Source organism: Chiloscyllium plagiosum, chromosome 23, assembly GCF_004010195.1.
Source record: "Chiloscyllium plagiosum isolate BGI_BamShark_2017 chromosome 23, ASM401019v2, whole genome shotgun sequence".
NCBI lineage: Eukaryota > Metazoa > Chordata > Chondrichthyes > Orectolobiformes > Hemiscylliidae > Chiloscyllium > Chiloscyllium plagiosum.
Genome location: NC_057732.1, coordinates 40,773,762 through 40,800,348, shown reverse-complemented (window position 1 = coordinate 40,800,348; position 26,587 = coordinate 40,773,762). Strand labels below are relative to the sequence as shown.

General features: G+C 40.1%; 1 protein-coding gene across 1 annotated transcript in view; it reads left to right on the top strand.

Moving 5' to 3' along the window:
• Positions 1-12,445: 12,445 nt before the first annotated feature.
• Positions 12,446-26,587, top strand: part of col7a1l (collagen type VII alpha 1-like) — a 27,224-nt gene continuing 13,082 nt past the window's right edge. The window contains exons 1-7 of the mRNA XM_043713218.1: positions 12,446-12,451; positions 12,941-12,979; positions 13,754-13,789; positions 16,231-16,350; positions 16,977-17,132; positions 22,867-22,911; positions 23,546-23,608. Coding sequence (XP_043569153.1) covers positions 12,446-12,451; positions 12,941-12,979; positions 13,754-13,789; positions 16,231-16,350; positions 16,977-17,132; positions 22,867-22,911; positions 23,546-23,608 — 465 coding nt within the window. The remainder of the gene's footprint in view (positions 12,452-12,940; positions 12,980-13,753; positions 13,790-16,230; positions 16,351-16,976; positions 17,133-22,866; positions 22,912-23,545; positions 23,609-26,587) is intronic.

The window sequence follows — 26,587 nt, the reverse complement described above, 5'->3', positions numbered from 1 at the left end:
CTGAATAACCAAGCAATTAAAAATTTTAACCTTAGGAGAAGTGACAATTATATTTCAGAAGAATCTACTTTGTGTTGAGCCTAAATGAAAGAATCAGGCTATTTAGTCCAATTAGTCCATAGCAGTACTTATGGTCTGCATGAACCTCCTCGCACTTGTCTTCAGCTCACATTAACAGTACAAATTTCTATTAATTTCTCCTTCATGTTCGTTTAGATAGTCTGACTGTAGGTCTTAGATCTGCATAATAGCTATCGGTGATACCATTTGTTTCTAGTTTCTTTTATAACATATAATTGTTATCTTCTTCCTTTCTAGGGTCCAGCAGGACCTCCTGGGCCACCTGATAAAATGGTAAGTTAAGACTATATTGAACTTTACTCAAAATCTTACATTTCGTTTAGATCAGACCTTCCCAATGTAAAGAAACTGCTGGAATTTCCAGTCCCCATACATAATTTTTATTGTACCACTTACTTTCACATAAGAGCAAAATAAAACAAATGCTGGAAAGCCAGAATACAAGCAAAAAATTCTGCAAGATACAAGTCTGACAGCAGCTGTAGAGAAGAAAAACATATTTAACATTTCAGTTTGATGACTTTCATTAGAACCCTGAGAGAAAAATTGCTGAGTACTGATACATGGAAACTTGATCAGAACTGAACATGTTTATTTTCCAGCATGGTGATCAGAAAATTGGAGATCTGAAGGGAGAGAAGGTAAGTTCGAAATTTTTTCTGATGTAAGAACCAGATGTTTTTTGTTCAGAGATCCACGGTTATACCATGCAACCAAATAAATCTCCACTCAAATTCTCAACAATATGAGATCCTACCCTATTCTTCTAATAGCTTGTTGGGTGGCATAGAATTATGTAGAAGAGAGGGAGGCCGTTCAGCCCACCCGTCCTCTGATTTTATTAGCAATTCACTGAACAAAGGAAACCTCATCTTGCCCAGATTCTTTTGTCTAATATCTTAAATCTGTATCCTTGGTTACCAACCCCCTTACCATTTGAAACAACTCCTCATTTACTATCTCAAAGCCCCTCATCATTTTGAACTTTTATTGAATTTGCTCTCTAACTTTCTCTGTGCCAAGAAGAACATTTTCAACAATCTCTCTGTGGGTGCTTGTCTGGTACTCTCCCAATCGGCCATTATTGTTGATTCATCTGGCACAGGAGTGGGTGCTGTCATGGCTGAGATCCAGTCACCACCTTGTAATTATCAATTAACCTTAAAATGAAATGTTTCAGTATATGGTCGCCAAGTAGTGACCAAAAGAGAGAATTCTGACTGATTTTCTCCTTAATGCTAGTACACTGAGGGCATTTGTGGAGTCCTTTTCTGCTACCTTGGCTCAACTAATTTAACATAGGGCAAAGGTGGGCCTTGCATGTTCCTACTCTTTATAGTCCAGCCACTCTAAAATATGGAGTCAATTTTCATGTATGGCTTGAGTTCCCACTGGGAGCCTTATGAAGAACTTCATGCATATTGAGAAATCAAATACATGATGAGTGCTGTTATTCATCCATCAGTTTTAAAGCTGCACTTGATGGACTTTAATTCTCTCTGTATATGCCGAGTAGATTAGCTCACTAATGCTCACTTAAACTCAGAGAAAGTCATATGTTTCTCCCCTGTGCTCCCACATAGGCCAAAGGAATTGTAGTAATTAGTAGCAATTGACAGAAAATGGGGGAGATACTAAATGAGTATTTTGCATCAGTATCTACTGTGGAAAAGGATATGGAAGATATAGACTGTAGGGAAATAGATGGTGACGTCTTGCAAAATGTCCATATTACAGAGGAGGAAGTGCTGGAGTCTTGAAACAGGTAAAGGTTGATAAATCCCCAGGACCTGATCAGATGTACCCGAGAACTCTGTGGGAAGCTAGAGTAGTGATTGCTGCGCCTCTAGCTGAGATATTTGTATCATCGATAGTCACAGGTGAGGTGCCAGAAGACTGGAGGTTGGCAAATGGGATGCCACTGTTTAAGAAGGGTGGTAAGAACACGCCAGAGAACTATAGACCAGAAAGCCTGACATCGGTGTTGGGCAAGTTGTTGGAGGGAATCCTGAGGGACAGGATATACATGTATTTGGAAAGGCAAGGATTGATTAGGGATAGTCAACATGGCTTTGTGCATGAGAAATCATGTCTCACAAACTTGATTGAGTTTTTTGAAGAAGTAACAACGAGGATTGATGAGGGCAGAGCGGTAGATGTGATCTATATGGACTTCATTAAGGCGTTCGACAAGGTTCCCCATGGGAGACTGATTAGCAAGGTCAGATCTCATGGAATACAGGGAGAACTAACCATTTGGATACAGAACTGGCTCAAAGGTAGAAGACAGAGGGTGGTGGTGGAGGGTTATTTTTCAGACTAGATGCCTGTGACCAGTGGAGTGCCACAAGGATCGGTGCTGGGTCCTCTACTTTTTGTCATTTACATAAATGATTTGGATGTGAGCATAATTGGAGTGCAGGTTCATAGCTCCTTGAAAGTGGAGTCGCAGGTAGATAGGATAGTGAAGAAGGCGTTTGGTATGCTTTCCTATATTGGTCAGAGTATTGAGTATAGGAGTTGGGAGGTCATGTTGTACAGGACATTGGTTAGGCCACTGTTGGAATATTGCATGCAATTCTGGTCTCCTTCCTATTGGAAAGATGTTGTGAAACTTGAAAGGGTTAAGAAAAGATTTACAAGAATGTTGCCAGGGTTGGAGGATTTGAGATATAGGGAGAGACTGTAACAGGCTGAGGCTGTTTTCCCTAGAGCGTTAGTGGCTGAGGGGTGACCTTATAGAGGTTTACAAAATTATGAGGGGCATGGATAGGGTAAACAGACAAAGTCTTTTCCTTGAGATCGGGGTGTCCAGAACAAGAAAGCATAGGTTTCGGGTGAGAGGGGAAAGATATAAAAGAGACCTACGGGGCAATGTTTTCACACAAAGGGTGGAATGAGGTGCCAGAGGAAATGGTGGAGACTGGTACAATTGCAACATTCAAGAGGCATTTGGATGGGTGTAGGAACAGGAAGTGTTTGGAGGAATACGAGCTGGGTGCTGGCAGGTGTGACTAGATTGGGTTCGGATCTCTTGTCGGCATGGACCGAAAGGTCTGTTTCCATGCTGTACATCTCTATGACTCTATAACAAGGAAAGGAATGTATGAAAATCATTGAGGTGATTATTCATGTTCAAAAGTGAAAGAAAGCAAGGTTTACTTGCTGTGCTTTCAGTTGCTCTTATTCCACCAGAATCTGTAGTGAAGACACCTGGATTTGAGTGAAATGAAGAACAGTAAAACATAGGATCCAACAAATGGGAATATGCAGAGGAAAAGTGTCTATTTTTAACCTTGGTATAATTGCAGAAGTTAAATGTTCTTGTAACCAAGTTTCTTTTTAAAGAAGTAGATGTTATATTTATAAAGCATCTTTCACAATCTTGGGCTACTCCAGAGCACTTTACAGCAAATGAAGTACTTGAACTTGTCATTGTTGCAAATTAGGAAACATGACAGCCAAATTGTGCACAGCAGCATCCTAAAGACAGTACTGACCACATAGTGTTGATTGAGTGTTAAATATTGGACGCTTGAAAAAGTTCTTGGTCTTTTTTAAGTAGTATCACGGAATCGTTCACATGTACATGAGTGGGCAACTTGATTTAATATCAAATTTGTAAAGCAGCATTCTTGGTAGCATTGCATCCTTTCAGTATTATACTCAAGTACCAGCCTATCCTATCATCTTGAGTACCTGGAGTGGGGCTAGAATGTACATACTTTGGATTCAGGAACAGGAGCACTTTGACTGATTAGTAGAATTTTCTTGTATTCTGTCCAAAAGTGTCAGGGATTAGCACTCTAAATTATGAAAATAATTGAAGTCTAGAACAGACTTTGAGTATTCCCGACAGTTAAAAGTTGTTCAGAGGAAAAGAAATGTTCGGTGAAAGATAAATGCTTGACAGGTAACCAGAAGAATATGAATGTTATCAAATTTATAAATATTCTACTTTTTAAAACTTTTAACGTGTTATTTCCTTTTGATTAATTTAATTAATTAGGGTGACCCTGGAAGGAACGGTGAAGCTGGGCAAAACGTATGTTCCTGTGACACCTTTAGTATGCAGGGAAAAGGATATATGTGTTGAATGTTGGAGTTGTGAGCCAGAACATAGTTTCAATCACATCCAACTGACAGCTGCTAGATCTGGCTTCAGACAGATTGCAATTAATTGTTTCATTAAGAAGAAAAACAACATTCAAATGTTTAAAGTTCTGACTTTTACTCCTAGCTGAAACATATATCTGAATCTCCAATATTCTGGATCCCAATGTCAGTAAAAACTTAGATGGAATAGGAGCTTTTCCATCATATTTAAACCAGCAACATCAACTTAAAACAGTATCTAAGGGTTGAATGTGGTAAAATATTAAGGACCAGGGTGACACCATTGACAAACTAGGGATGTGTTCATAAATTGCACTGTAACTGTATTTTGACTTGTATGTTAAACAAACCTGTTTGAGACTTCAAGAAAATTGAACCCACGCTACCATTTGAACCAGTCCAATATGAAAACATTAATCCTGTTGGAAGAAAAACAGCACAAGGATATGACACAAGTAGCTCAGGTTTTATCAATCAATCATGGTATCCAGGTTAGTGATAAATGCTGCAAAGGCCAAGTCCTTTAGTTGTCTATGTGTGTTCATCTATTCAGATCATCCCAAGCCAACCACTGTTTCTTCTGCTTTTGTACTTGACATGTTGCAATCCATTCCATCGATTTTGAGTTGGAGATGCCGGTGTTGGACTGGGGTGTACAAAGTTAAAAATCACACAATACCAGGTTATAGTCTAACAGGTTTAATTGGAAATACACTAGCTTTCGGAGCGTCCCTCCTTCATCAGGTGTTATGTGATTTTTAACATCGATTTTGAGAGTCTGGATCTTTAACTACGTAGATTGCAAATCTTCCTTATTGTTGGATTTTCACTTCAACAATGGTAACATAAGAGCACATCTCAAGAGGCACTTTTTCATCCCACTTGCCCAGCACATGACTGCAAATCATGAAGCCAACACAACTGCAAATCATGAAGCCAACACTCAATCTCTGACTTGCTATCTGAATATCCTGCTGTCATGCATGTTTCTGGTTTCTGCAGTGACAGAAAGGAGACCACAGAAACAGTGTAAACAGTTACAATCAGTTCCCCATTCCTGCCTGTTCATGGGCCTTGAGGAATTGCTGGATGAAAAAAAAACTAAGGTTCTTCTAGCTCACCTTATAACATCTGGTTAGTTGCATGTTACAGCAATAATGGAGATGTTGACTGATCATAATGATCATTGAAGCGTACAGGAGAGCATGCTATGAGCACTACCAGATTTTCCTAAAAATGAGGTGACAACCTAGTGAAACTATAACGCTGGACTACTTACATGCCAAATAGCAGAGATAGATGGATCATATAAGCAATTGATCAGATTTTCAGTCCTGCTGAGTCTAGGTGTGAACAGTGGTGGACAATTAAAGAACCGATAACTGAAGCATGCTACACAATGTCCATGGATGTGTTGGAGCTCCTGACACATCAGTTCAAAGGATAAGGTTGAAGCATTTACAATCATCTTCATATCGCAGGTCTTGTCACAAATTACTCATACACTCTGCTCACTGAAATATTGTTTCCCAAAGGTCTGTTTTGAGTTTATCCCTCTCTTGCCTTTCAAGTGCAGGTCATATTCTCTGGCTTATCTGTTCTATAAAAGGTGGAATAGTTTATAGTAATAGTTCAAATCCTTCTGAAATATAATGTAGCATATATTACATCATAAATATGGCTGTTTATGTGGGATCAGGACCTGATGCGGGCTTTAATGTTACTTCCAGGTCTTAATTGGACAGAAGGGTTACCCCGGAGCTATTGGACAACCAGGTCTCTCCGGTGTTCCAGGCATTCCCATGAGTAACATTGTAGTACATTCACCACATCCTGATCTACTAATGTATAGTTTTATATATATAAAATATATATGTATATGTGTATGTTAACTATTTGTATCAGATCACTTGCTAGGCTCCAGACTTTGCTCACCATGTAGCTATTGTTATATTATGAAAGATTTTAAAAGGGGTATTTTGTTCTTCATGAATGATATTGTAGATTTCATCATTTCTTACCGTGTTTGGTTTCCCTTACAGTTTGCCAGTCTGATTATTTCTGAGATTACTACACACTGCAGACTATAGGGATACCCTAATTTTCTAACCACCATGTTCAGAGATATTGTTACATACCTATAGAGCAGATGGGACTTGAGTCTGGGTGTCCTGGCTCAGAGGTATAGTCACTACCACTGCATCACAAGATCTTTTACATTGGCAACTATATCTTACCCATTTGAGTCCTTGGCAAGCTCAAGCAGATTGAGCACAAAATTTACACTGGCATTTCAGGTCTTTACTGAGGGATGACTATGCTTTTGGAACAGTCGATAAACCCTCGCGTCCTCTTTCTCTCAGGAGGGCATAACATATCCCATGACATAGCTTCAAAGAACAGCAAGATTGTCCTGAGAAATATTTACTTTTTAAACCAAGGTAAAAATCACACAACACAGGTTATGGTCCAACAGGTTTATTTGGAGGCACTAGCTTTCGAAGCGCTGCTTCTTCATCAGGTGGTTATGGAGCAGAATCATATGGCACAGAATTTATAGCAACAGGATTGCAGTGTCATGGAATGTAATATTAAACCAATTTAGCTTGAATCTTTCATCTTTTAGAATGATCATTAGTTTTGGTTCCTTCGTATGAAAGTTAAATTCTCAAGATAGCTTTTAACAATAGATACCATCTCAGCTCAGATAATGCATTGAAGGTGTCAACTTAAAGTCTGTCTGTGTCTCAATGTTAGGTCAGACTGATTCTATTTCTAAAATGGGATTTACAGAACTTTACATGGATTTATGCAGTTTTTGAGCAAAATAAAATGTAATTCTACAAATACAAAATCACACCACAATTTACATGTGCAGGGGAGACCGAGTGAGTGTGTGCATGTGGGTGTGTATGTAGGGGTGTGTATGAGTGTAATGGGGTATAAGTCTGTGAGAGGGCATGTGTGTGGGTGTGAGCATTGGGGGGGTGTATGTGTGAGTGTATGAGAGGAGAGAGAGAGAGCGTGTATGTGTGTGTGTGCATGAGAGAGAGAGAGAGAGAGAGAACGAGAACGAGAACGTGTATAGTACAGTGGGGTCACTTTTTTAAACCACTTCACTAAAACAAAGATGGAATACTTAGCCATTGTTATTTGCAGGACCATGTATTCAAATTGGTACTCATGATTCCTACACAATGACTACATTTCAAAAAGTATGCCATTGCCTGTAACTTTGAAGTATGTCCTATTATTCTGTAAGGCACTACATAAATTCAGTTTTGCTTTTGTTGTGTTCTCCTCACAATGTCTGTTCGTACCTGGGCAACTGGATTCCTTTTATAACTGGAATGTTGCAGTGTACCTTGATCTTAATGCAGCTTGTATCAGAAGGTGCTCTTCTTCATGTTATTTGAGGATATTCAAACCGTGTGTTTGATTCTGTTATAGGGAAAGCCAGGAGCTGATGGAAAGCGTGGACCACCCGGAAAAGATGTAAGCTGACTGCATCTCAAAATGATCTACACTGGGGCATAACTATGAACTTGTTGAAATTACTCCTAAAATTAGTTGTTTCTTTTGTTGTGAATTCTTTGCCAGTGAAAATATTCTGCACTACACCCACCCTCCCCCTGCTGGGACCCATCCCACTACCAGTGTGAGCTGATCAACTACTTTAAATTTTGTCAGTTGCATTCAGATAAAGATAGAAGACTTGATTCTGTAGAATAACAGGAAATGAATGTTATTGATATATGTATGATGTCACTCTGACATCAACAGAGCAGAGAGAAACACTGATCAAGACTCGAATGGGAGCAGAAGCAAAACATTACCAGAGAGCTGTGTTCAGTGTAGAGTAGGTAAAAACAATGACTGCAGAAGGGCTTTTGCCCGAAAAGTCGATTTTACTGCTCCTCGGATGCTGCCTGAACTGCTGTGCTCTTCCAGTACCACTAATCCAGAATTCAGTGTAAGAGTATATCACCCTGTAAGTAGAGAATTACGGTACTACTGAGACTGTCAATTGAAGGTATGTTTGCCATAGGCTTACCAGACCACTAGTTTACTCTCTTATCAGAGAGACATGACTGGTGTGGTATAACCTGAGGGTCACCATACCTCAGATGAGGGGAGAGATTGAGAAAAAATCATTCTTGGTAGTCTGTGTAGTAACCTCAAATGGTTGATAATAAATTGGCTGTCACATCCATCCAGACTATGTTTTCAGTATGATGTAAAACTGGATGGAGACCCACTACCACTTGCATTCATCCATCACACAAAGTCAAAATCCACCCCAATTTGTGGATAGTTATCCCTGTCTCTTCCCTATACCCAATTTTCATGAACATCAACACAAAACAACAGATTTTGCAACAACGCAGAAGACCATTTGTAATATTTAACTTTGTAACCATGTTCTACCTCTTCCCCATACTCTTGCACACTGTTTTTATTTAAATAAACATCCAATGTCAGCTTGCATGCCTAAATTGAACCTGTTTTCTCACAATTCCAGACAGTGCATTCCAGAAGCTAACTACTCACTATGTGACAAGGTTTATTGTTGCCTCACATTAGCAAAGTGCACTAGTGTGGAATCTCCTGATGTTACATTGGGAAGGTCGTTATACCGAACAAGATTGGATAAATACTTGAAGGGAAAATATTTAAAAGGGCTAGGCAGAGTAACAAGATTAATTGCATGAAATGCTCCAAGGACTTAGCACTCCTTCTGTGCTGTGTCTTCCTATTTATCTGTCCCACAGACTACGCTTGGGGGCAAGAGATCACCTGGGTGCACAGGATAGAATGAACAAGCATTCACAGTGGAATCTATGTCATTTTCTATCCACTCAGTTAAGTGAGAGATCATCAACACAAGGGTTTTAACATATTTTTCTTTTATTCTGCAGGGTATGAAAGGTGTCCGTGGATTACCAGGAGTAAATGTAAGAGACAGTCACCTTGCAGTTTCTTTAACTGCAAAAACTCTGGCCCAGATCGTTGCCACAATAGAGGTCCCCTGTCACCACTGAGGCCAGGAGACAGTCAGCCTGTGGGAGTGGGACTGGGATTGGTTTGCATGTGCAGACACCTCTCATGAGGCAGCCAGACATTTCAATGATGAACTGCCTCCATTCAAATCTACCTTGTAGTCCCGGTGTCTGAATGGTGGAGTGTAGAATTTCAACCTGGTAAGATCGAGTCTGTTAGAATTGCCCAAAACGTTTGAAAGTCAGACAAGCAATTCTCCTGCTCCCCAGAATCCTCCATAAAAATGTCTGACTCCGAACTAGAGCAGTTCCAAAGGACCTACCTATGTAGTTAGTTTAAAATCTAGTCTTGGGTAACTACAAAAGTAAGTCCTCCAATCACCCACACTAATTTCCTCCCCGCCATCTCTCCCCCCCCCCGCACCCCCTCATCTCCCCACCGTCATACCCGTCCCCGCATCACTGACTATCCTGACTGACTACCTTGCCAATCTGACCCAGAAATTCATTCCAATCATGCTAATACCACCCACCCAACTAGCTTCCCTGACTAGACCTGACTACTACTCCTCATCACTTGCAAATTCCTCCCAACTCATTATCCTACTCACCCATTACCCATCTACCCACCTGCCACCCAACCCATCAAATACCTGAATCAACCTATCCCTGCCATAAATTGGAGTCATGTCCAGTCTTTCCCCATGATAACATAGCATATCTGGAGAAACTGGCCTCGGAAGACCTGGCAAGAGGTACAGAGCAGCATTTGGGCCAAGAAAAGATAAAGCAGGGCAACAATCTGACAATGATAGCTGCTTTACAAAAATCCAGGTAATATGCCACACCTTGTTTGGGTAAGGTATCTCACATTGTGACCCAAAGTTAGATTTTCTCCTGAATCTTTTAGCTCAAAATTGTTTGCTGTGAAATTGCTGTAAGTGTGAGCAGATAATGGTGCAGTGAGGACTTGTGGGGTCTCAGTGAAGGGTGGGACCAACAGTATTACCTCCCTAACTAATGAAAATTATTGATTGAGAAAGAAATAGTATGTTACGGAAAGATAAAATGGAGTTGGATCAGGTACAAAAAGAGAAGTCAGGAAAGTGAAATAAACATTAGATTGGGAGAAAGAAGAAAAAAAGAGACAAAACAGTATGCCAAAAGTGAGATACAGTTTGTGTGGAAGTAGAGCAATGTAGATTGTACAGAAAGTTCTGACATATGTAGCACCATGTCTTATCTGTAATGGGCCATGTCTTAAGTTATTGAAAGATCTGTAAAATGTTTTTATTAATATGTATTGAAAATTTCACAGCAATTTCAAGCTTGATGTGAAGTAAATATAAAATTGCTGATGGTTGGATTTGGTCCTGTTGGGACTACAAATGTCTTTCAGAAATCAAAGGCTGTGTTGTTGATCTCAAATAGTTTTCCTCTTGATCATTCTCTTTTTCTTTTCAGGGAAAAGATGGTGTGAAAGGAGAGAAAGGGGCACCTGGTTTGCCTGGGCCTCCTGGACCGGGAGCCTTCCCAGCAGCCCCTTTGCCTTTCAATGAGGTAAGTGTTAAAATCTCGGGTGCATCAATTTCTGATGAACACCCATCCTATTGTTAATGGATACCTCTGAATTGCTATTTGAGAGCAGCAGATAGTTGATGGAGGGATAGAGGGCTGAGGAAAAGCTGGTTTGGAAGTATTTACTCATGCAAAGGTTGAATAATAAGAGAATAAATGGATTAGTGATTTTTATTAAAGTTTAATAAGGATAATGTAACAGGTTAACAATGTGTATGGCACTGACCAACTTTTCATTGCAGGAGACTGGGTTCAATTATACAGATTCACCAGTCATTCCCTTGCCTGGTCCCCCTGGTATACCAGTAAGTCACAGCCTTTTGTACTGATCCATTACCAAGTACAATAAATGATGCACCACAATTACATTGTCCTAAACAAGCAAAGTGTCTTTTCAATAACGAAAATGTTGTTTCTTGATAAACACTAACAAGTAAGAGGTGGAGTAGATTCCCATAGCATGGAATTAATGGCTCATAAAGAATGAAGGTTACTTCTGCATTGTTCCTGTAATACAGACTCTCATAACACTCCTGTAATAATTATTCCTGTAATCTCTGCTCCAGTACCCTGTTTGACATAGAGTCATAGAGTCATAGAGATGTACAGCATGGAAACAGACCCTTCTGCACAGCTCTTGTGATAGCTGTAACATGTGGCTCCTGGGACACCCACTCCCTTACCAAACATCCTGTAACCCATATTCCTCCAATAATCTGACTGCAGTATGTATTCCTGTTATACACAACTCCTATATACTGGCCTTGTAATAAATCATTCTTTGTTGAGACTCATTGTGATGATTGCAATCTTTGCAGATTAAAATTCTTGAATTTTTCTGCTTTGACCTACAGGGCGGAAAAGGAGAAAAGGGGCTCAAAGGTGAAAAAGTAAGAAACTTTATTAATTTGTAGGAGTTTCCATTTATTGAAATGAATGAAGAGTTACGACTTTCAGAAGTCCTATTAAAAATACAGAGGATCCTCTTCAGCTAACTACTTATCCTTGTATATATTTCATAGAATCGCCACAGCATGGAAACAGGTCATTTGGTGCAAGTCTACACTAATCCTCTAAACAGTAACTCACCCAGACCCATTCTCCTACATTCACCCCTTACTAATGCACCTAACCTACATATCCCTGAACACTATAGGTAATTTACATTAGCCAATTCACCTGATCTGCACATCTTTGGATTGTCAGAGGAAACCAGAGCATCCAGAGGAAACCCAGGCAGACACAGTGCAAACTCCATACAGATAGTTGCCTAAGGGGGGGATTCGAACCCAGGTCCCTGGCGCTGTGAGGCACCAGTGCTGACCAATGAGCTACTGTGTCACTATATATAATAAGCTGGAGATGCACCATAGAATGATAATCATAGGTTCCTGACCTCAGCAGTGCAGTTTGAGAAAGTCTGAGTGGAAGCAAGGGACCGCATTAAAGTGAATGGGTTAACCACTGTCTAATTTCACAGAGCACTGATAACCCCACAATATACTAGTTGGCTATATGTTCTTGAGAAAGGCAGGTCAGCTATCCACTTTCTCAATCTAGGGAAGATATATTTAATGGGGAAGTTTAAAAGCATAAAGAATATATCGATTTTGATGGGAGTAAAAGATTTAAAAGTTACAAGGTCTGCCTTTATCCGTCATACACTCAAAATGGCTGTAATTTATTTTTCTAAATTTGACTCCTGGGAAATGATTACAACACAAATTATTTGGCTGGAATAGAATTGAGGATGCCACATTTTGAGTTTAGGAAGAGCAAGAGATGAAAGGTCAGAGGAGCAATAATCTATTGTCTAAAATAGAGTGGAACTGAAAAGACAAGACTACAGTTAGTTGATACTTCCATCTTGAACAGCCATTTTGCATTTGATGCAAGTTTTGGAGCTGAGGGTTGATGATTTATGTGACCACAGCTAAATTTTTTTCTCTCTAGTGAAACACATGAAAGAAAGCCAGCCAGTTTGTGTTACAGGTTTGTGACTCTACCAGACAGAGTTTTCCATTCTCTTCATCCAAGTGAAACTTTAGGCCCAATTGTAAAGGAAAACCTGTCTTTGTTTGCTGTTCCTACTTTGCATGAGTGAGAATCTCTCTCTCATTCTGACATTATTCATCTAGTATTCTAACATATCACTATTTTTTAAGGGTGATCCTGGACCACAAGGAAAAGGAATTGATATCAAGGTAAGATAGTATTGCAGTAATATATTTTCTCCATCATTTCTATTTGATCTACAGCAGAAAGGAGATTTCCCATTTAAAAAGCTTGTAAAGACAAACTATGTGGGTATCCAGATATGTCCCTTATTCAAAGAGATGCACTGCATTATCAGGGGATCCAGCATTGGGAAGGAAGTGCCCACTGAGAGCCAGTTTCCTGTCTTTGCTGCCAACATACTCCCCCATCTCAATCCAGCAGCTATCACCCTGCAATCACCCACCTACCATCATTCAGCAGAAGCCCGGGATCTCATTTTAATCCTGTGATCATGCACCTTAATTAGATGTATTGCTGAGCAATGAAGAACTGCTTGTGTTTGAGTGTCCTGCAACTCTTACTGGTGGGACTTCCACCTCAGCTGTTACCCTGATTGCCACCTCCCATAAGAAATGTCCTGCTGGCCTCTTGCCAACTCTCCAGCTGGGCAGTGCATAGACCCCTGTTGCCTTGTATGGGAATCCTTAAATTTCTCTGTTCCTGAACATTCTATAAAATTGTACCAGTTAGCTTATTAAACAAAAACTAATTTATCAAATCAGAGGCCTAGGCATGACAGTTGGTTTCCACATATCTTTACTGTAGAGGTAAAATGACTAGATTATGCTGTAGATTAGTGTGAAGAAAAAGGTGGTAAATGTCCATTAGCATTAGTCATTCTTCATATCCCCTAGGGTATCACATCTTCCACTTTTAACCTTATTCATCCTTATTTTAAAATTTTTCTTCTTACTCCTCAGGATTTGGAAAAGCTTTTTGACATTTATGGTATAAAGGTATGTGGGTGATTGAGTATCACAAACTAATAATACCAACAAACTGCCTCAACTCATACAATGGTATATTCATAAACCCAGTTATTAACACAAACTTTGACTGTCAGACAACTTTAAGTCAATATCAAAATTAGAGTCAAATTGCCTAAATGTTTAAAGGGGAACTCAAAGTATATGAGAAAATGAAAATGTTGGCGAGGAAGATACAGAGATACTTGCATCTAGACTAGAAGAGATTGAGCAAATCATCATTGTCTACAGGAATAGTGCCTGAGGACTGGAGGATAGCAAACGTGGTTCCCTTGTTCAAAAAGGGTAGTAGAGACAACCCTGGTATTACAGACCAGTGAGTCTCACTTCAGTTGTTGGTAAAGTGTTGGAAAAGGTTATAAAAGATAGGATTCATAACCATCTAGAAAAGAATAATCTGATCAGGGACAGTCAACACGGTTTTGTGAAGGGTAGGTCGTGCCTAATGAATCTTATTACTTTTTTGACAAAGTGACCAAAGGTAGATGAGAGTAAACCGGTTGATGTGGTGTATATGGATTTCAGCAAGGCGTTCGATAAGGTTCCCCACAGTAGGCTATTATACAAAATGTGGAGGAATGGGATTGTGTGAGACATAGTGGTTTGGATCAGTAATTGGCTTGCTGAAAGTAAACAGAGGGTTGTAGTTGATGGAACATGTTCATCATGGGGTGTCCAGTTAATAGCGGCAAACGGCAAGGGTCGGTGTTGGGTCCACGCTGTTCGTCATCTTTATAAATGACCTGGATGAGTGCTTAGAAGGGTGGGTTAGTAAATTTGCGGATGACACTAAGGTCGGTGGAGTTGTGGACAGTGACGAAGGATGTAGTAGGTTGCAGAGAGACATAGATAGGATGCAGAGCTAGGCTGAGAGGTGGCAAATGGATTTAATGTGGACAAGTGTGAGGTGATACACTTTGGACGGAATAATTGGAATGCAAAGTAATGGGCTAATGGTAAGATTCTTGGGAGTGTAGATGAGCAGAGAGATCTCGGTGTCCATGTACACAGATCCCTGAAAGTTGCCACCCACACTGACAGGATTGTTAAGAAGGCATACAGTGTTTTGGCCTTTATTAATAGAGGGATTGAGTCCTGGAGCCAGGAGGTTATGCTGCAGCTGTCCAAAGCTCTGGTACATCCACACTTGGAATATTGTGTACAGTTCTGGTCACTGCATTATAAGAAGGATGTGGAAGCTTTGGAAGAGGTGACTTAATAGAGACATACAAGATAATCAGAGGGTTAGATAGAGTGGACGGTATGGGAACGGCAAACACAAGGGGACACAACTTTAAAGTGAGGGGAGATAGGTATAAGACAGATATCAGAGGTAGTTTCTTTACTCAGAGAGTAGTAAGGGTATGGAATGCTTTGCCTGCAACAGTAGTAGATTCGCCAAGTTTAAGTGCATTTAAGTCGTCATTGGACAGGCATATGAACGTACATGGAATAGTGTAGGTAGGATGGCTTCAGATTAGTATGACATCGAGGCCGACGGGCCTGTACTGCGCTGTAATGTTCTATGTTCTATGTTCTATATTTTGTTTTATGGCTATTTTCAACAGGTGATAGGTCTCTAATAAAGAGGTCCAACCAGTGGAGCGACCTGGCATCAGGATGGGACCCAATAGTTCTGAGCAAAAGTCATGTTTGATTTGAAATCTGTTTCTTTCACCACCGATCTTGTCCGACTCCTGCTGAGTACTTCCACTGCTTTCTGTGTTTATTTCGAAAGAATTTATGGCATTAGCTGCATTTTGCTTTTGTCACTAATAGATTACCTGGATAGGATATTATTATATTGTTGTTTTTGCAATTTGCTTTATGCAAATTTAATGCCACATTTCCCACAATAAAATAGTGATTAAATTTTAGTTGGGACTCTGCAAGATTATGAAAGGCATCAGATCAATGCAAGTTTTTGTTTTTGAATGTTTCTTTCTATTTCATTAGCTGTCCATCAGGAGATGCCACACAATTGTCCACTGTTTCATAGACCACCAACTTCTCAAAGCAACTTATGATAAACAAGAAGTGCGACCTTGCCAAAATTATTAATGTTTTAAGTGGCAAATTTTCAATTGTGGCTGTATTAGAGTTGAGGCTCTGCCCTTCTCTACAAGGCTTCACTGATAAATGATGAAAGGGCTGGCAGAAGGGCTAAGATGGGAATTGCATCCTTGTCCTTGATCACAGTGTGAAAACTTTAACATTGTTCATTTGTTTGTTTCCTTAAAAGGTAAAAATAAAGTTGAATCATAAAGCAATTCAGTAGCCAAGGAATATTTTACAATATTTACTGTATTCTGTTCAACAGAACTTGTATTACAATTAAGTACACATTCCAAATGTGAATAAAATTCCAGCCATCAATGCCTATTATTCTGTAATGAGAATATATTTTGCAGCTGTCTCTTTTGAAGAAATTAATTGATAGGCTTCTTCAAAGCGGTTTGGACGAGATTCTCCAGCAAGTCTCAAGCTCCAAAAAAGACAAGACCACAAAGAAAATCCAGGATTTTAAACAGGTGCGTGGGTTGAAAGTAAGTTCAAACAGCTCTGCTTGAGGTCTATGGTTTTTACTGGAATGCGGTATCCCTGCATATTACCATTTAGCCCACACTGTTTTCTGTATATTCTTCTCTGTATATTAATTACCACTCCCCATTTCCCATCCCACAGATACCCATTATTTGATTTCTTCAAACCACTGTTCATTAGTCTCCATATCGACCCTAAAAGTCCACTACTCTCTAAATTCATTCGAATATCCCTAATTCTCTGTGTTAATCAGGCATACTCTTTCTCTGTAACACTCATGGCTGGGTTGAACTTTATTGATGGGGTTAGAGGATACACACTGCTTGACGCCCTCTGAAATCAAAGAAGGGAAGGCAGACATATTTTACATTCTTATGCCAAGTATAGGCCCAGCGGGGGTGGGGATGTGCTCACAAAATCTAGCCCAAGAAGTCCATTATTCTCTTCCCGTTATCCATTATTCTCCAGTAGCTACTTCTCTCTGTATATTCATCCCCAGATTATTCTATTTCCTTGTTGATAATTGTCGATTTACCATTATACTTTTGCCAGTAGAATCAGCCCCTGTTGGTACACGCTGATCAAGGACCATTTTGTTCTCCTTTTGATACAGGTGCAAGGCTCATCTCTGAGGTATGAAATATCTAGCCGGTCTCTCTCTGAAATAGAAGGAATGGTAGAAGAACCTGATTCAGATACAGCAGATCCTAGTCATTTGGGCCTAGCTCATTTATCACAGAATGGAAGTGTTTCAACCCCTAGGGTGAAGGTAAGATAATTATTTTGGGGAGATATCAGTGGCAACATGCTAATTTCTGGAAAACTTCTGATTAAGCCTCAACTGAAATATTGTGACCATAATTCTAGGTGCCATGCTTTTGCAACAATGTTAAATTTTAGAGAGTGTGCAGAGGATAATTATTAGAATGATCACAAGGATGTTGAGTTACGTGAAGAGTCTCAAGAAGTTGGAGTTGTTTTCTTCAGATACAAGGAAGGTTGAGGGGAGGCTTATTTGACAGGTTTGTTAAGAGTCAAGGATGGACAGTTTTCACTTGTTAGATTTTAGGTTTTTGTGATCACAGTTATCTCATATAGGCAGTCGACCATTTGTGAACAATTTCCAGATACTTTACTGAGTTTGTTAAGAAGCAGCAGTTTAGATATGATACAGTAGATTATGAATTAAGTAGACAAAAAAAATGGAAAGATATGACCTGTTACAGATGCTAATGCTTTACTGATTAGCTCTGGAGAATAGAGAAGTAGAGGTAATGACTGATATAGTTTAGAGTTGTGGGGTGTTCACCCTTGATGTCTGTCTATGTTCTTCCCTCAATGCTTGGTGTTCCCAGAAGAAGGTGATGGCTTATTCCCCATGAACCTCTGTCTCTAACTCAAGTCCCACTACCCATGTTAATGTCCCTTATTCTGGGGACTGGCAACTTCTGCGTCAATAATCTGGTTGAACCTATTCAGCCAATGGCCATGGGTAGCTACTCATGATGCCAGAATGACCTGCCTTCCTCTGAGGCATTATTTCTAAGAACAGAAGTTCCTTATGTTCCCAAGCAAGTCATCGATAACAGAATACATATGGTGCCAAATAAATTGTTGACATCAGTTCAATGGTGCATCATGACCTCAGTGATCCTGGTGATTCTTGCAATCTTTCCTTTTGTTTTTTATTTGCCAGAAATTTGGAAAGACAGTTACTGTTATAACAGCAATTAAATTAACTCTCCATACTACTGAGTAAATACTAAGAAAATTCAACTTTAAGGGGACCCACATTTCCAACACAGTAACTGAAACTTCAGTTATTAGATGATGGAGTTTTTAACCAGTTGGCAAAAGAATAGTTGGGGAGACAATGAAAGTTATTTTTACATCTTTACAAATTGCTTCTGGTTATCTCATGATAAAAGCAAAATACTACAGAACTGATCTGAAATGAAAACAAAGTGCTTGAGAAACTCAGTAGGCCTGGCAGCATCCATGGAGAGAAAAACAGAGATAACATTTCGAGCCATTGTGAAGAAGAGCCATAACTGACTCAGAATGTTTACTTTGTTTCTCTCCCTACTTCTTCTGCCATCTTCTATTACCATTTGTTATGTGTCCTAAGTAGACAAACTTATTTACTTGTTCAATATTGAAACCATCACTTCAAGTTTTACTCTAGTATCTTCTAATGTAGTCTTGCTGATCACCATTGCTTTCAAGTTCAATCTATATTCTGATGCTCTAGATATTTTCTGCCATTCACTGAATTGTCATATAATCCAGATTATGGGTGGCACAGTGGCACAGTGGTTAGCACTGCTGCCTCACAGCGCCAGAGACCCAGGTTCAATTCCTACCTCAGGCAACTGACTGTGTGGAGTTTGCACATTCTCCCCATGTCTGCGTGGGTTTCCTCCGGGTGCTCCGGTTTCCTCCCACAGTCCAAAAAGAATGTTAGGTGAATTGGCCATGTTAAATTGCCCGTAGTGTTAGGTAAATGTAGGGGAATGGGTCTGGGTGGGTTGCACTTCGGCGGGTCGGTGTGGACTTGTTGGGCTGAAGGGCCTGTTTCCACACTGTAAGTAATCTAATTTGAATTTCAAAAGCGAGGAGGCAAACAACATAAAGCTTTCAATGCCATCCCTCAAACTGTGGTAAAATCTATTTCACAAACTGTCTCCAAAGAAACAGGCTTACATGTTATCTGTATCTTAGATTAGGGTAATGCATTTGATGTGTCCAGATGGACTTTAGCAAGGCTTTTGATAAGGCAAATTGGTCAGTGAGGAGTCAAAGTTGCCTCCTAATTTGTTTTATGCACGGACTTCCAAGATGCATAGCATGACAGTGACTTCTGGAACTGGAAGTTAATGTTGTGATCTATATTGCCATCCACAGAACTTTGGAACAGCTGTACAGTTTAGAGGGAATGTTGCTAGGAGCCCATGAGATCTCAAGCAACATGGCAAGTTGAATGTTGAATATTGGCCGAATAGCAGGGCGGCATGGTGGCTCAGTGATTAACACTGCTGCCTCACAGCACCAGGGACCGAGGTTTGATTCCAGCCTTAGGCAACTGTCCATGTGGAGCTTGCACATTCTCCCCATGTCTGCATGGGTTTCCTCCGGATGCTTCCGTTTCCTCCCACAGTCCAAATATGTGCAGGTCAGGTGAATTGGTCATGCTAAATTGCCCATAGTGTTAGATGCGTTAGTCAGAGGAAATGGGTCTGGGTGGGTTACTCTTCGGAAGCCATGTGGACTTGTTGGGCCGAAAGGCTTGTTTCCACACTGTTGGGAATCTAATCTAAAAGTCAAATCAGAGGATGATTCCACAGTGCTCAGTGCTGGCATGCATCAATGATTTGGTCTTCAACATATGGGCTGAGATCAAGAAGTTGGTGAATGGCATGAAAATTGATCGGATGATTGCGAGAAGGATGTCTGTAATCTGCAGAAAGATATCAATGTTTTTATCTAGAAAGATATCAATGGCCTAGTCAAGTGACAGATCTGTGGCAAGTGGAATTAAACCTGGAAAAGTAAATTAGTGCACATGGGGAGAGCTAATAAGGCAAGGGATTACACTGAGTGGTAGAACCCTGGCAAGAACTGAAGATCAGAAAGTCATTGCTGTGCATGTCCACAGATCCCTGAAAGTAGAAGGTCAGGTAAATGAGGTGGTTAAAAAGACACATGGGCTAATTGCTCTTATTAGCTGAGGCATTGAATACAAGAGCAAGGAGATTATGCTGAAGGTATATAAAATGCTAGTTAGGCCATAGATGGAGCAGTTCATATCGTTCTGGTCACCACCTTATGGGAAGGAACTGATTGCTTAGAGAGGATGAAGGGTCATTTACCAGGATGACTAGACAGGAGGATCTGAACTATGTGGAAAGATTGTACAGGCTGGGATTGTTTTTCTTTGAGCAGCAAAGATTAAGAGGGGACCTAAGAAAGGTCTGTAGGATTGAAGGGCAATGATAGGATGGATGGGAAGGCACCTTTTCCCTTACAGGTCAAGTATCTTTTATCCACACATCCAAAAACCAAAAAAGCTTTAAAAATGAACATGTTTTCGAAAGTGCCCTCACCCAGGAGGCAGAACTGAAAGGACCTGGCCAGACCTGAATAGGTCTAAAAGACTGAAAATCCAATTTCCAGGTCTATTTTTAAAAGGATGAAGCTTAGAGATAAACCTACAATACCACAGGACTAAGAAAAGTTATTGCTTAGGAAAGTTATCATTGCCTACAAGTCTATATACCAACAGATCCCAAGGTTTCCAGATAAAACCTACCCAACCTGTAGTAAAGAGGTCAATGACCAGGGGTTTCAGATTTAAGGTAAAAGGTGATTTGGTTGCCGTCAGGACCTTGTCCACTTCATCTTGATTGTAATACCTTGAAAAACCTGACTTAAACTTTGTCATTCCTGTCATGTCCTCATTTTTTAATTGAATTTTTAAGAGCTTGAACTGGGGGTGACCAGGATTCATTTGCCTCTTGACACATTAGGATGCAAGCTTCTTCCAATTGGAAACTTATTTTAACAGGAGGACAATGTGAATGTTGCTGTCTTCTTCCATGGGCTGTTGCATCTTCAAATGCCTTGTATTTTCTTTTAATTTTATTTATTGATTCTTAGTCCGTACTGACAAAGAAGGTATCTGAGAATTTAGTAAGCAGAAAGAGTAAGAATTTGCCAACCTGAGATTTAAGAAGTGATCATTGTTGAAGGCAGGAGCTTGTCATCAGGTCCAGAAAAGAATAGTTTGTTACTGGATGGAAAAGTGCCCAATGGCCAGGTCATGACAGACCCGACTAAGGTGGGCCTGGAAATATAGTGATTGGCATTAATCTGACTGGCAGAAGACAGCATGATAAAAGCGACAGATGGTTGACATGGTTAGTTGGGGTCATGGTTCATTGAACACAATTTCTGTTCTGACAATTTTCACTGAGGTTGTCCAGCAGAATTCAGTAGAACCATAGACAAATATTGTAAACAGCTAACAATATCAGTATTCCCCTGAGACACCCACTGACCAGCTACCAAAGCTATGATAGGTGTTTTGACTGATCAGTGACCTGAATCCTTTTGACCATAGGGAGATGTTAAGAAAAGGCCTTTCTGATAATCAGGGAGCAAAAGTAGGAAAGCTAGTGAAAGACATTAGATTACATTACATTAGATTACATTACAATGTGGAAACAGGCCCTTCGGCCCAACAAGTCCACACTGACCCGCCGAAGCGCAACCCACCCATACCCCTACATTTACCCCTTACCTAACACTACGGGCAATTTAGCATGGCCAATTCACCTGACCCTGCACATCTTTGGACTGTGGGAGGAAACCGGAGCACCCGGAGGAAACCCACGCAGACACGGGGAGAACGTGCAAACTCCACACAGTCAGTCGCCTGAGTCGGGAATTGAACCCGGGTCTCTGGCGCTGTGAGGCAACAGTGCTAACCACTGTGCCACCGTGCCGCCCACATTCTGCTGCATTATATAGTTACTTGGTTTCAGAACAGGGGCAATAGCAAGATCACGTGATAGAATTGAGTTTAAAATCTTAATAATCAAAGTTTTCAAGCTCCCAGTAAGTGCCTTTGGAAGAAAATGATAGCAGCTGTCTTGGTGGCTCAAAAGTCAAAGCACTGGGCCCAGAAATGGTCAGGCTTTTGAATGTATGTGCTACCATCAATGGTTTTCAGGAAACTCAGTCCCAGTGAATGCCAGCTACGCAGAAAAAAGAAATCCCACATTAAAGAACCCAATTACTGTTTTCCACTTTCTCATCTCATTATTATTACTCCTGACCTGACCCCGTACTCCTGCAAATCAACCCCCAATCTTAGGTCTCTGCTCTTGACATGCCTCCCACAATCATTGGCTCAGGCTCTGTGACCCAACCCATGCCCCAAACCGTGACAGTATAATGCAGAGCAGTGCTGTGATGCCAAGAGTAGGCCAGACTTGGCTGAAGTCAAAGTGCAACATAAACCAATGTGTCCAGGTACCTTACTGTATTCTCATTTGTGCTGTGAATTGCCATACCTGACACCATGTTCATCCACATCAAATCTGTGATTTGTCATTGGTAGCCCTGCCCAAACTTTCAAAGTGCAAAACTATTCCACTTAATTGTTGTGCACCTCCCATTTCACTTCACATACAATGTGGAATATTCTATGGTTCCACCAACCGCATTCAACGAATCAACCGTCAAGTAAGCTGTGACTAAACCTAGGGGCCTTGAAATTTCAGTGCAACACCCAGAAACACAAACGCTTATATCTCATTGGCCTGGGGAATTAATTAATCTCACTGAGAGCCACAACAGAGATTAGAAACAACACTGCTTAATTTATGGGTTACACACATATACAATGCAATTAGAATAACTTGCCTGCCGTATCCTAAAATGCCCATCCTATTTGTTTTGTGCAACATTAAATCTTCATTTCTTCTTTCATCTTTAAACAGGAAAAGCAAAAGACAAGGAGGCATAAAAGCAAGCAGACATCAATGGTAAATTTCCTTTCTTGTTGCTAATTGTAAGTATATAGTCTCACAACCTGTCTATTCCTCCTCCATCTTCACTGTGTCAAAATTAAGGACCAAGACCTTATTTTGGCAAATGAACAAAGCCAAAAGACTGTTATGTGGATAAATTTAAGGTTTTTTTCACTTTACATAAATTTGCATATTTTCTAAAATGATATAAAATTAGGAACTGCAGAGAAACAAAGAAATTTAGCAGTCAAGTCACACAAATTATTAAAAACCAATAGAGAAGTGCAAAAAGCAATCAATACGGAATACTGCTCTTTATCACAAAACAGCTGGAATAGAAAGAGAAAGGAACAATGCTTCAGTTATTGTCAATCATGGGCCAATTAAAATTTTTGTGACTAAATTTGAAGAATTTCTATTGAAATTCCTTGAAAGTTTTTGATGGGACTATCAAGGGGATGGATTTGAGACAGAAAAATAGAGTTGAAATACAAATCAACCACAATCTAATTAATTATTAATTGTAAACTGGAGGGACTTTATGACATGTTACTTCTCTTCATATGACCTCAACTCTTGAGGGCATTTAAGCTAGGCTGCAAAGGCACATACATTGGGCAGCTGTGATATGTCATTCCTTGTGTTGCAGGCAGACGATCCTAGTCTAGATGGTGTTTTCAATATTACCAATACACATCTTTATGCATCAAAGGTAAGCAATAACAGGATCAAGTAATGTACTAAACACAACCTGAGAAGGTAATGTTAGTGCTGCATTTCCAATCCCAAATGGGGACTCTTAAGCCAAATAGATTTACATGGAACATTTCAAAATTGAATCCTTTGAATGAAACGCCTCAACGGCCACTGTTCCAATGCCCTGCTTTTTGAGCAATAGCAATGGAGACAATTAAGTCATTTTGAGAATAATTTCTTGAGAAAAACAGAGTCCAGGTTCTTTTATCACATTATTGGATGAGATTATGGTTTTCAACAAAAAGACCGACTGTTATCAGAAAACAGGTTGACTTCACAACATTTAAGAAAATGGAAGTGGATTGTTTTGAGTGCCATTTTGATTTCTCACCTAGAATAGGTGACAAAACAGTAGTGAGTACACTCAACAGAGTACTGAATAGGGGGCCAGACCATATTCAGCTTCATGCCTCCCTTGACTGCCATCAGCAAACTTCCCTATCCTCATTGAAGACTGAAGAAGAATTTGCTGAATGGGCATATGTAGGCAAAATGGCAGCTTTCTGAGCAAACCAAGTTGGAAGATATCAGGAAAAGATAAAGGACCTCCCAAATAAACAAGTTTATTCACTGTTTTATGTTATAGCCAGGAGAAATATTTGCACATCTGTACTGGAAAATTTCATGCTGTAGCCGACAACTATTGCAGATTTGAGGATTACTTTTGTCAATAATAATGCTGGTTGTTGACCCAAGGATCACTGATTTAAAACTGAAATGAGGAAAAATCTTTCTTTATAGGATTGAGAGTTTTTGGAGCTCTCTACCCCAGGGACTGGTAGAGGCAGGTTTATTGAATATTTGTAAAGCACAAGTAGATACCTTCTTGGCTGACAAGGAAGTCAAGGGATAATCAGGGTAGGAAGAAATGTGGAGTTGAGCCTACAGTCAGATCACCAATGATCTTATTAAATAGCAAAGCAGGTTCAATGGGACCAAGTTGCTTACTCTTGCTCCTAATTCATTTTATACTTAATGCATAATCATATGTTTTCAAGATTAAAGACCAGACAGCACTTGAAAAGGAAATCTTAACATAACCATTTACTTCTTCTAAAACTCAACAAATACATGTCTCACCTGGTAAAAATATTACTTGTCCAAGCCTTGTGAATTATTTGAGGTGTTAATCCTTTCTTGATATGCTGCAGGCCTTCGCGTGGATGTCTCTCTGCAGAAACATTCCAGCGAATTAAACTTCATTTCTTTTTTCACTTACACAGGATCACTCATATATCCACACAGATCCAGATTCTGTCAGAGATTTAGGAAATTAAGGTGCTCCATTCAGTCGTCCAATTCAAATATGTAATGTCATTTGAAGCCTTAATTACTAGGCTTTCACTTTCTTCTTTTTTGACAATTGGTATTGACCTCAAAGTGAACTTCAGTTCTTCGCAAATGACTACATAGCCAGGCTTCTTTTAAAAAAGAACTTGAATTTATAACAGCTGTAACAGTCAGTAATTTATTCCCTATAGCACATAATAACTTAGATTAAATATATTATAACATGTGGAATGTTAGATGGGTATGATAAATAGTAAAGGAAGGAAATAAAAATTGCATTTAGAACATAGAACATAGAAAAGTACAGCACAGAACAGGCCCTTCGGCCCACAATTTTGTGCCGAGGATTAATCCTAATGTAAAATAAAATAACCTAACCTACACACTTCTCAATTCACTGCTGTCCAGGTGCATGTCCAGCAGTCGCTTAAATGTCCCTAATGATTTTGCTTCTACCACCACTGCTGGAAACACATTCCATGCATTCACAACTCTCTGTGTAAAGAACCTTCCTCTGACATCCCCTCTATACCTTTCTCCTAATATCTGCAAACTATGACCACTCATGCCAGTCAATCCTGCCCTGGGGAAAAGTCTCTGACTATTGACTCTATCCATGCCTCTCGTTACCTTGTATACCTCAATCAGGTCACTTCTCTTCCTGCTTCTCTCCAGAGAGAAAACTCCGAGCTTAATCAACTTCTCTTCATAAGACAAGCCCTCCAGTCCAGGCAGCATCCTGATAAACCTTCTTTGCACCCCCTCCAAAGCCTCCGTATCTTTCCTATAGTAGGGAAACCAGAACTGGACACAATATTTCAAGTGTGATCTCACCAAGGACTTGTAGAGCTATAGCAAAACCTCGCAGTTCTTAAACTTGATTCCCCATTAATGAAAGCCAAAACACCATATGCTTCCTGAACAACTCAATCCACTTGGGTGGCAACTTTGAGGGATCAATGTACTTGCACACCCAGATCCCTCTGTACCTCCACACTGCCAAGAATCCTGTCTTTTAATCCTATATTCAGCATTTGAGTTCGACCTTCCAAAATGCATCAATTCGCATTTATCCAGGTTGAACTCTATCTGCCATTTCTCAGTCCAGCTCTGCATCCTATGTCACACTGCAGCCTGCAATAGCCCTCTATACATCAATGGCACCCCCAACGTTTGTGTCATCTGCAAATTTACTAACCCACCCCATAACCTCCTCATCCAAGTCATTTATAAAAGCGAACATTTCAACTCTTCTGCCACTCTGCCAAGGACATGCAGATCCTGGGCCTCCTCCATCGGATTTGTTCAAGGATAAAGTGTGTAGAATCAAAAAATCATACAATCCATCGAGTCTCCGCCAACCTTCTGAAGAGCATCCCACCCATGCCCAAACCCCTACCCTACCCCTATAACCCTGTATTTCATCGAGCAGTTATATCACCAAGTGTAATTATGGCTTCTTGAGTTAACTGAATGTATTTCACTGTTTAACGCTGGTCAATTCATGATCTTGTACAGAATGGGCTTGTTGCAATGTCAGCAGCCAAACGCTAGGCCACAGGCTAGGCTACTTCCAACATTGCGAAAGTGAGGACTAGAGATGCTGAAGATTAGAGTCGAGAGTGTGGGGTGCTGGAAAAGCACA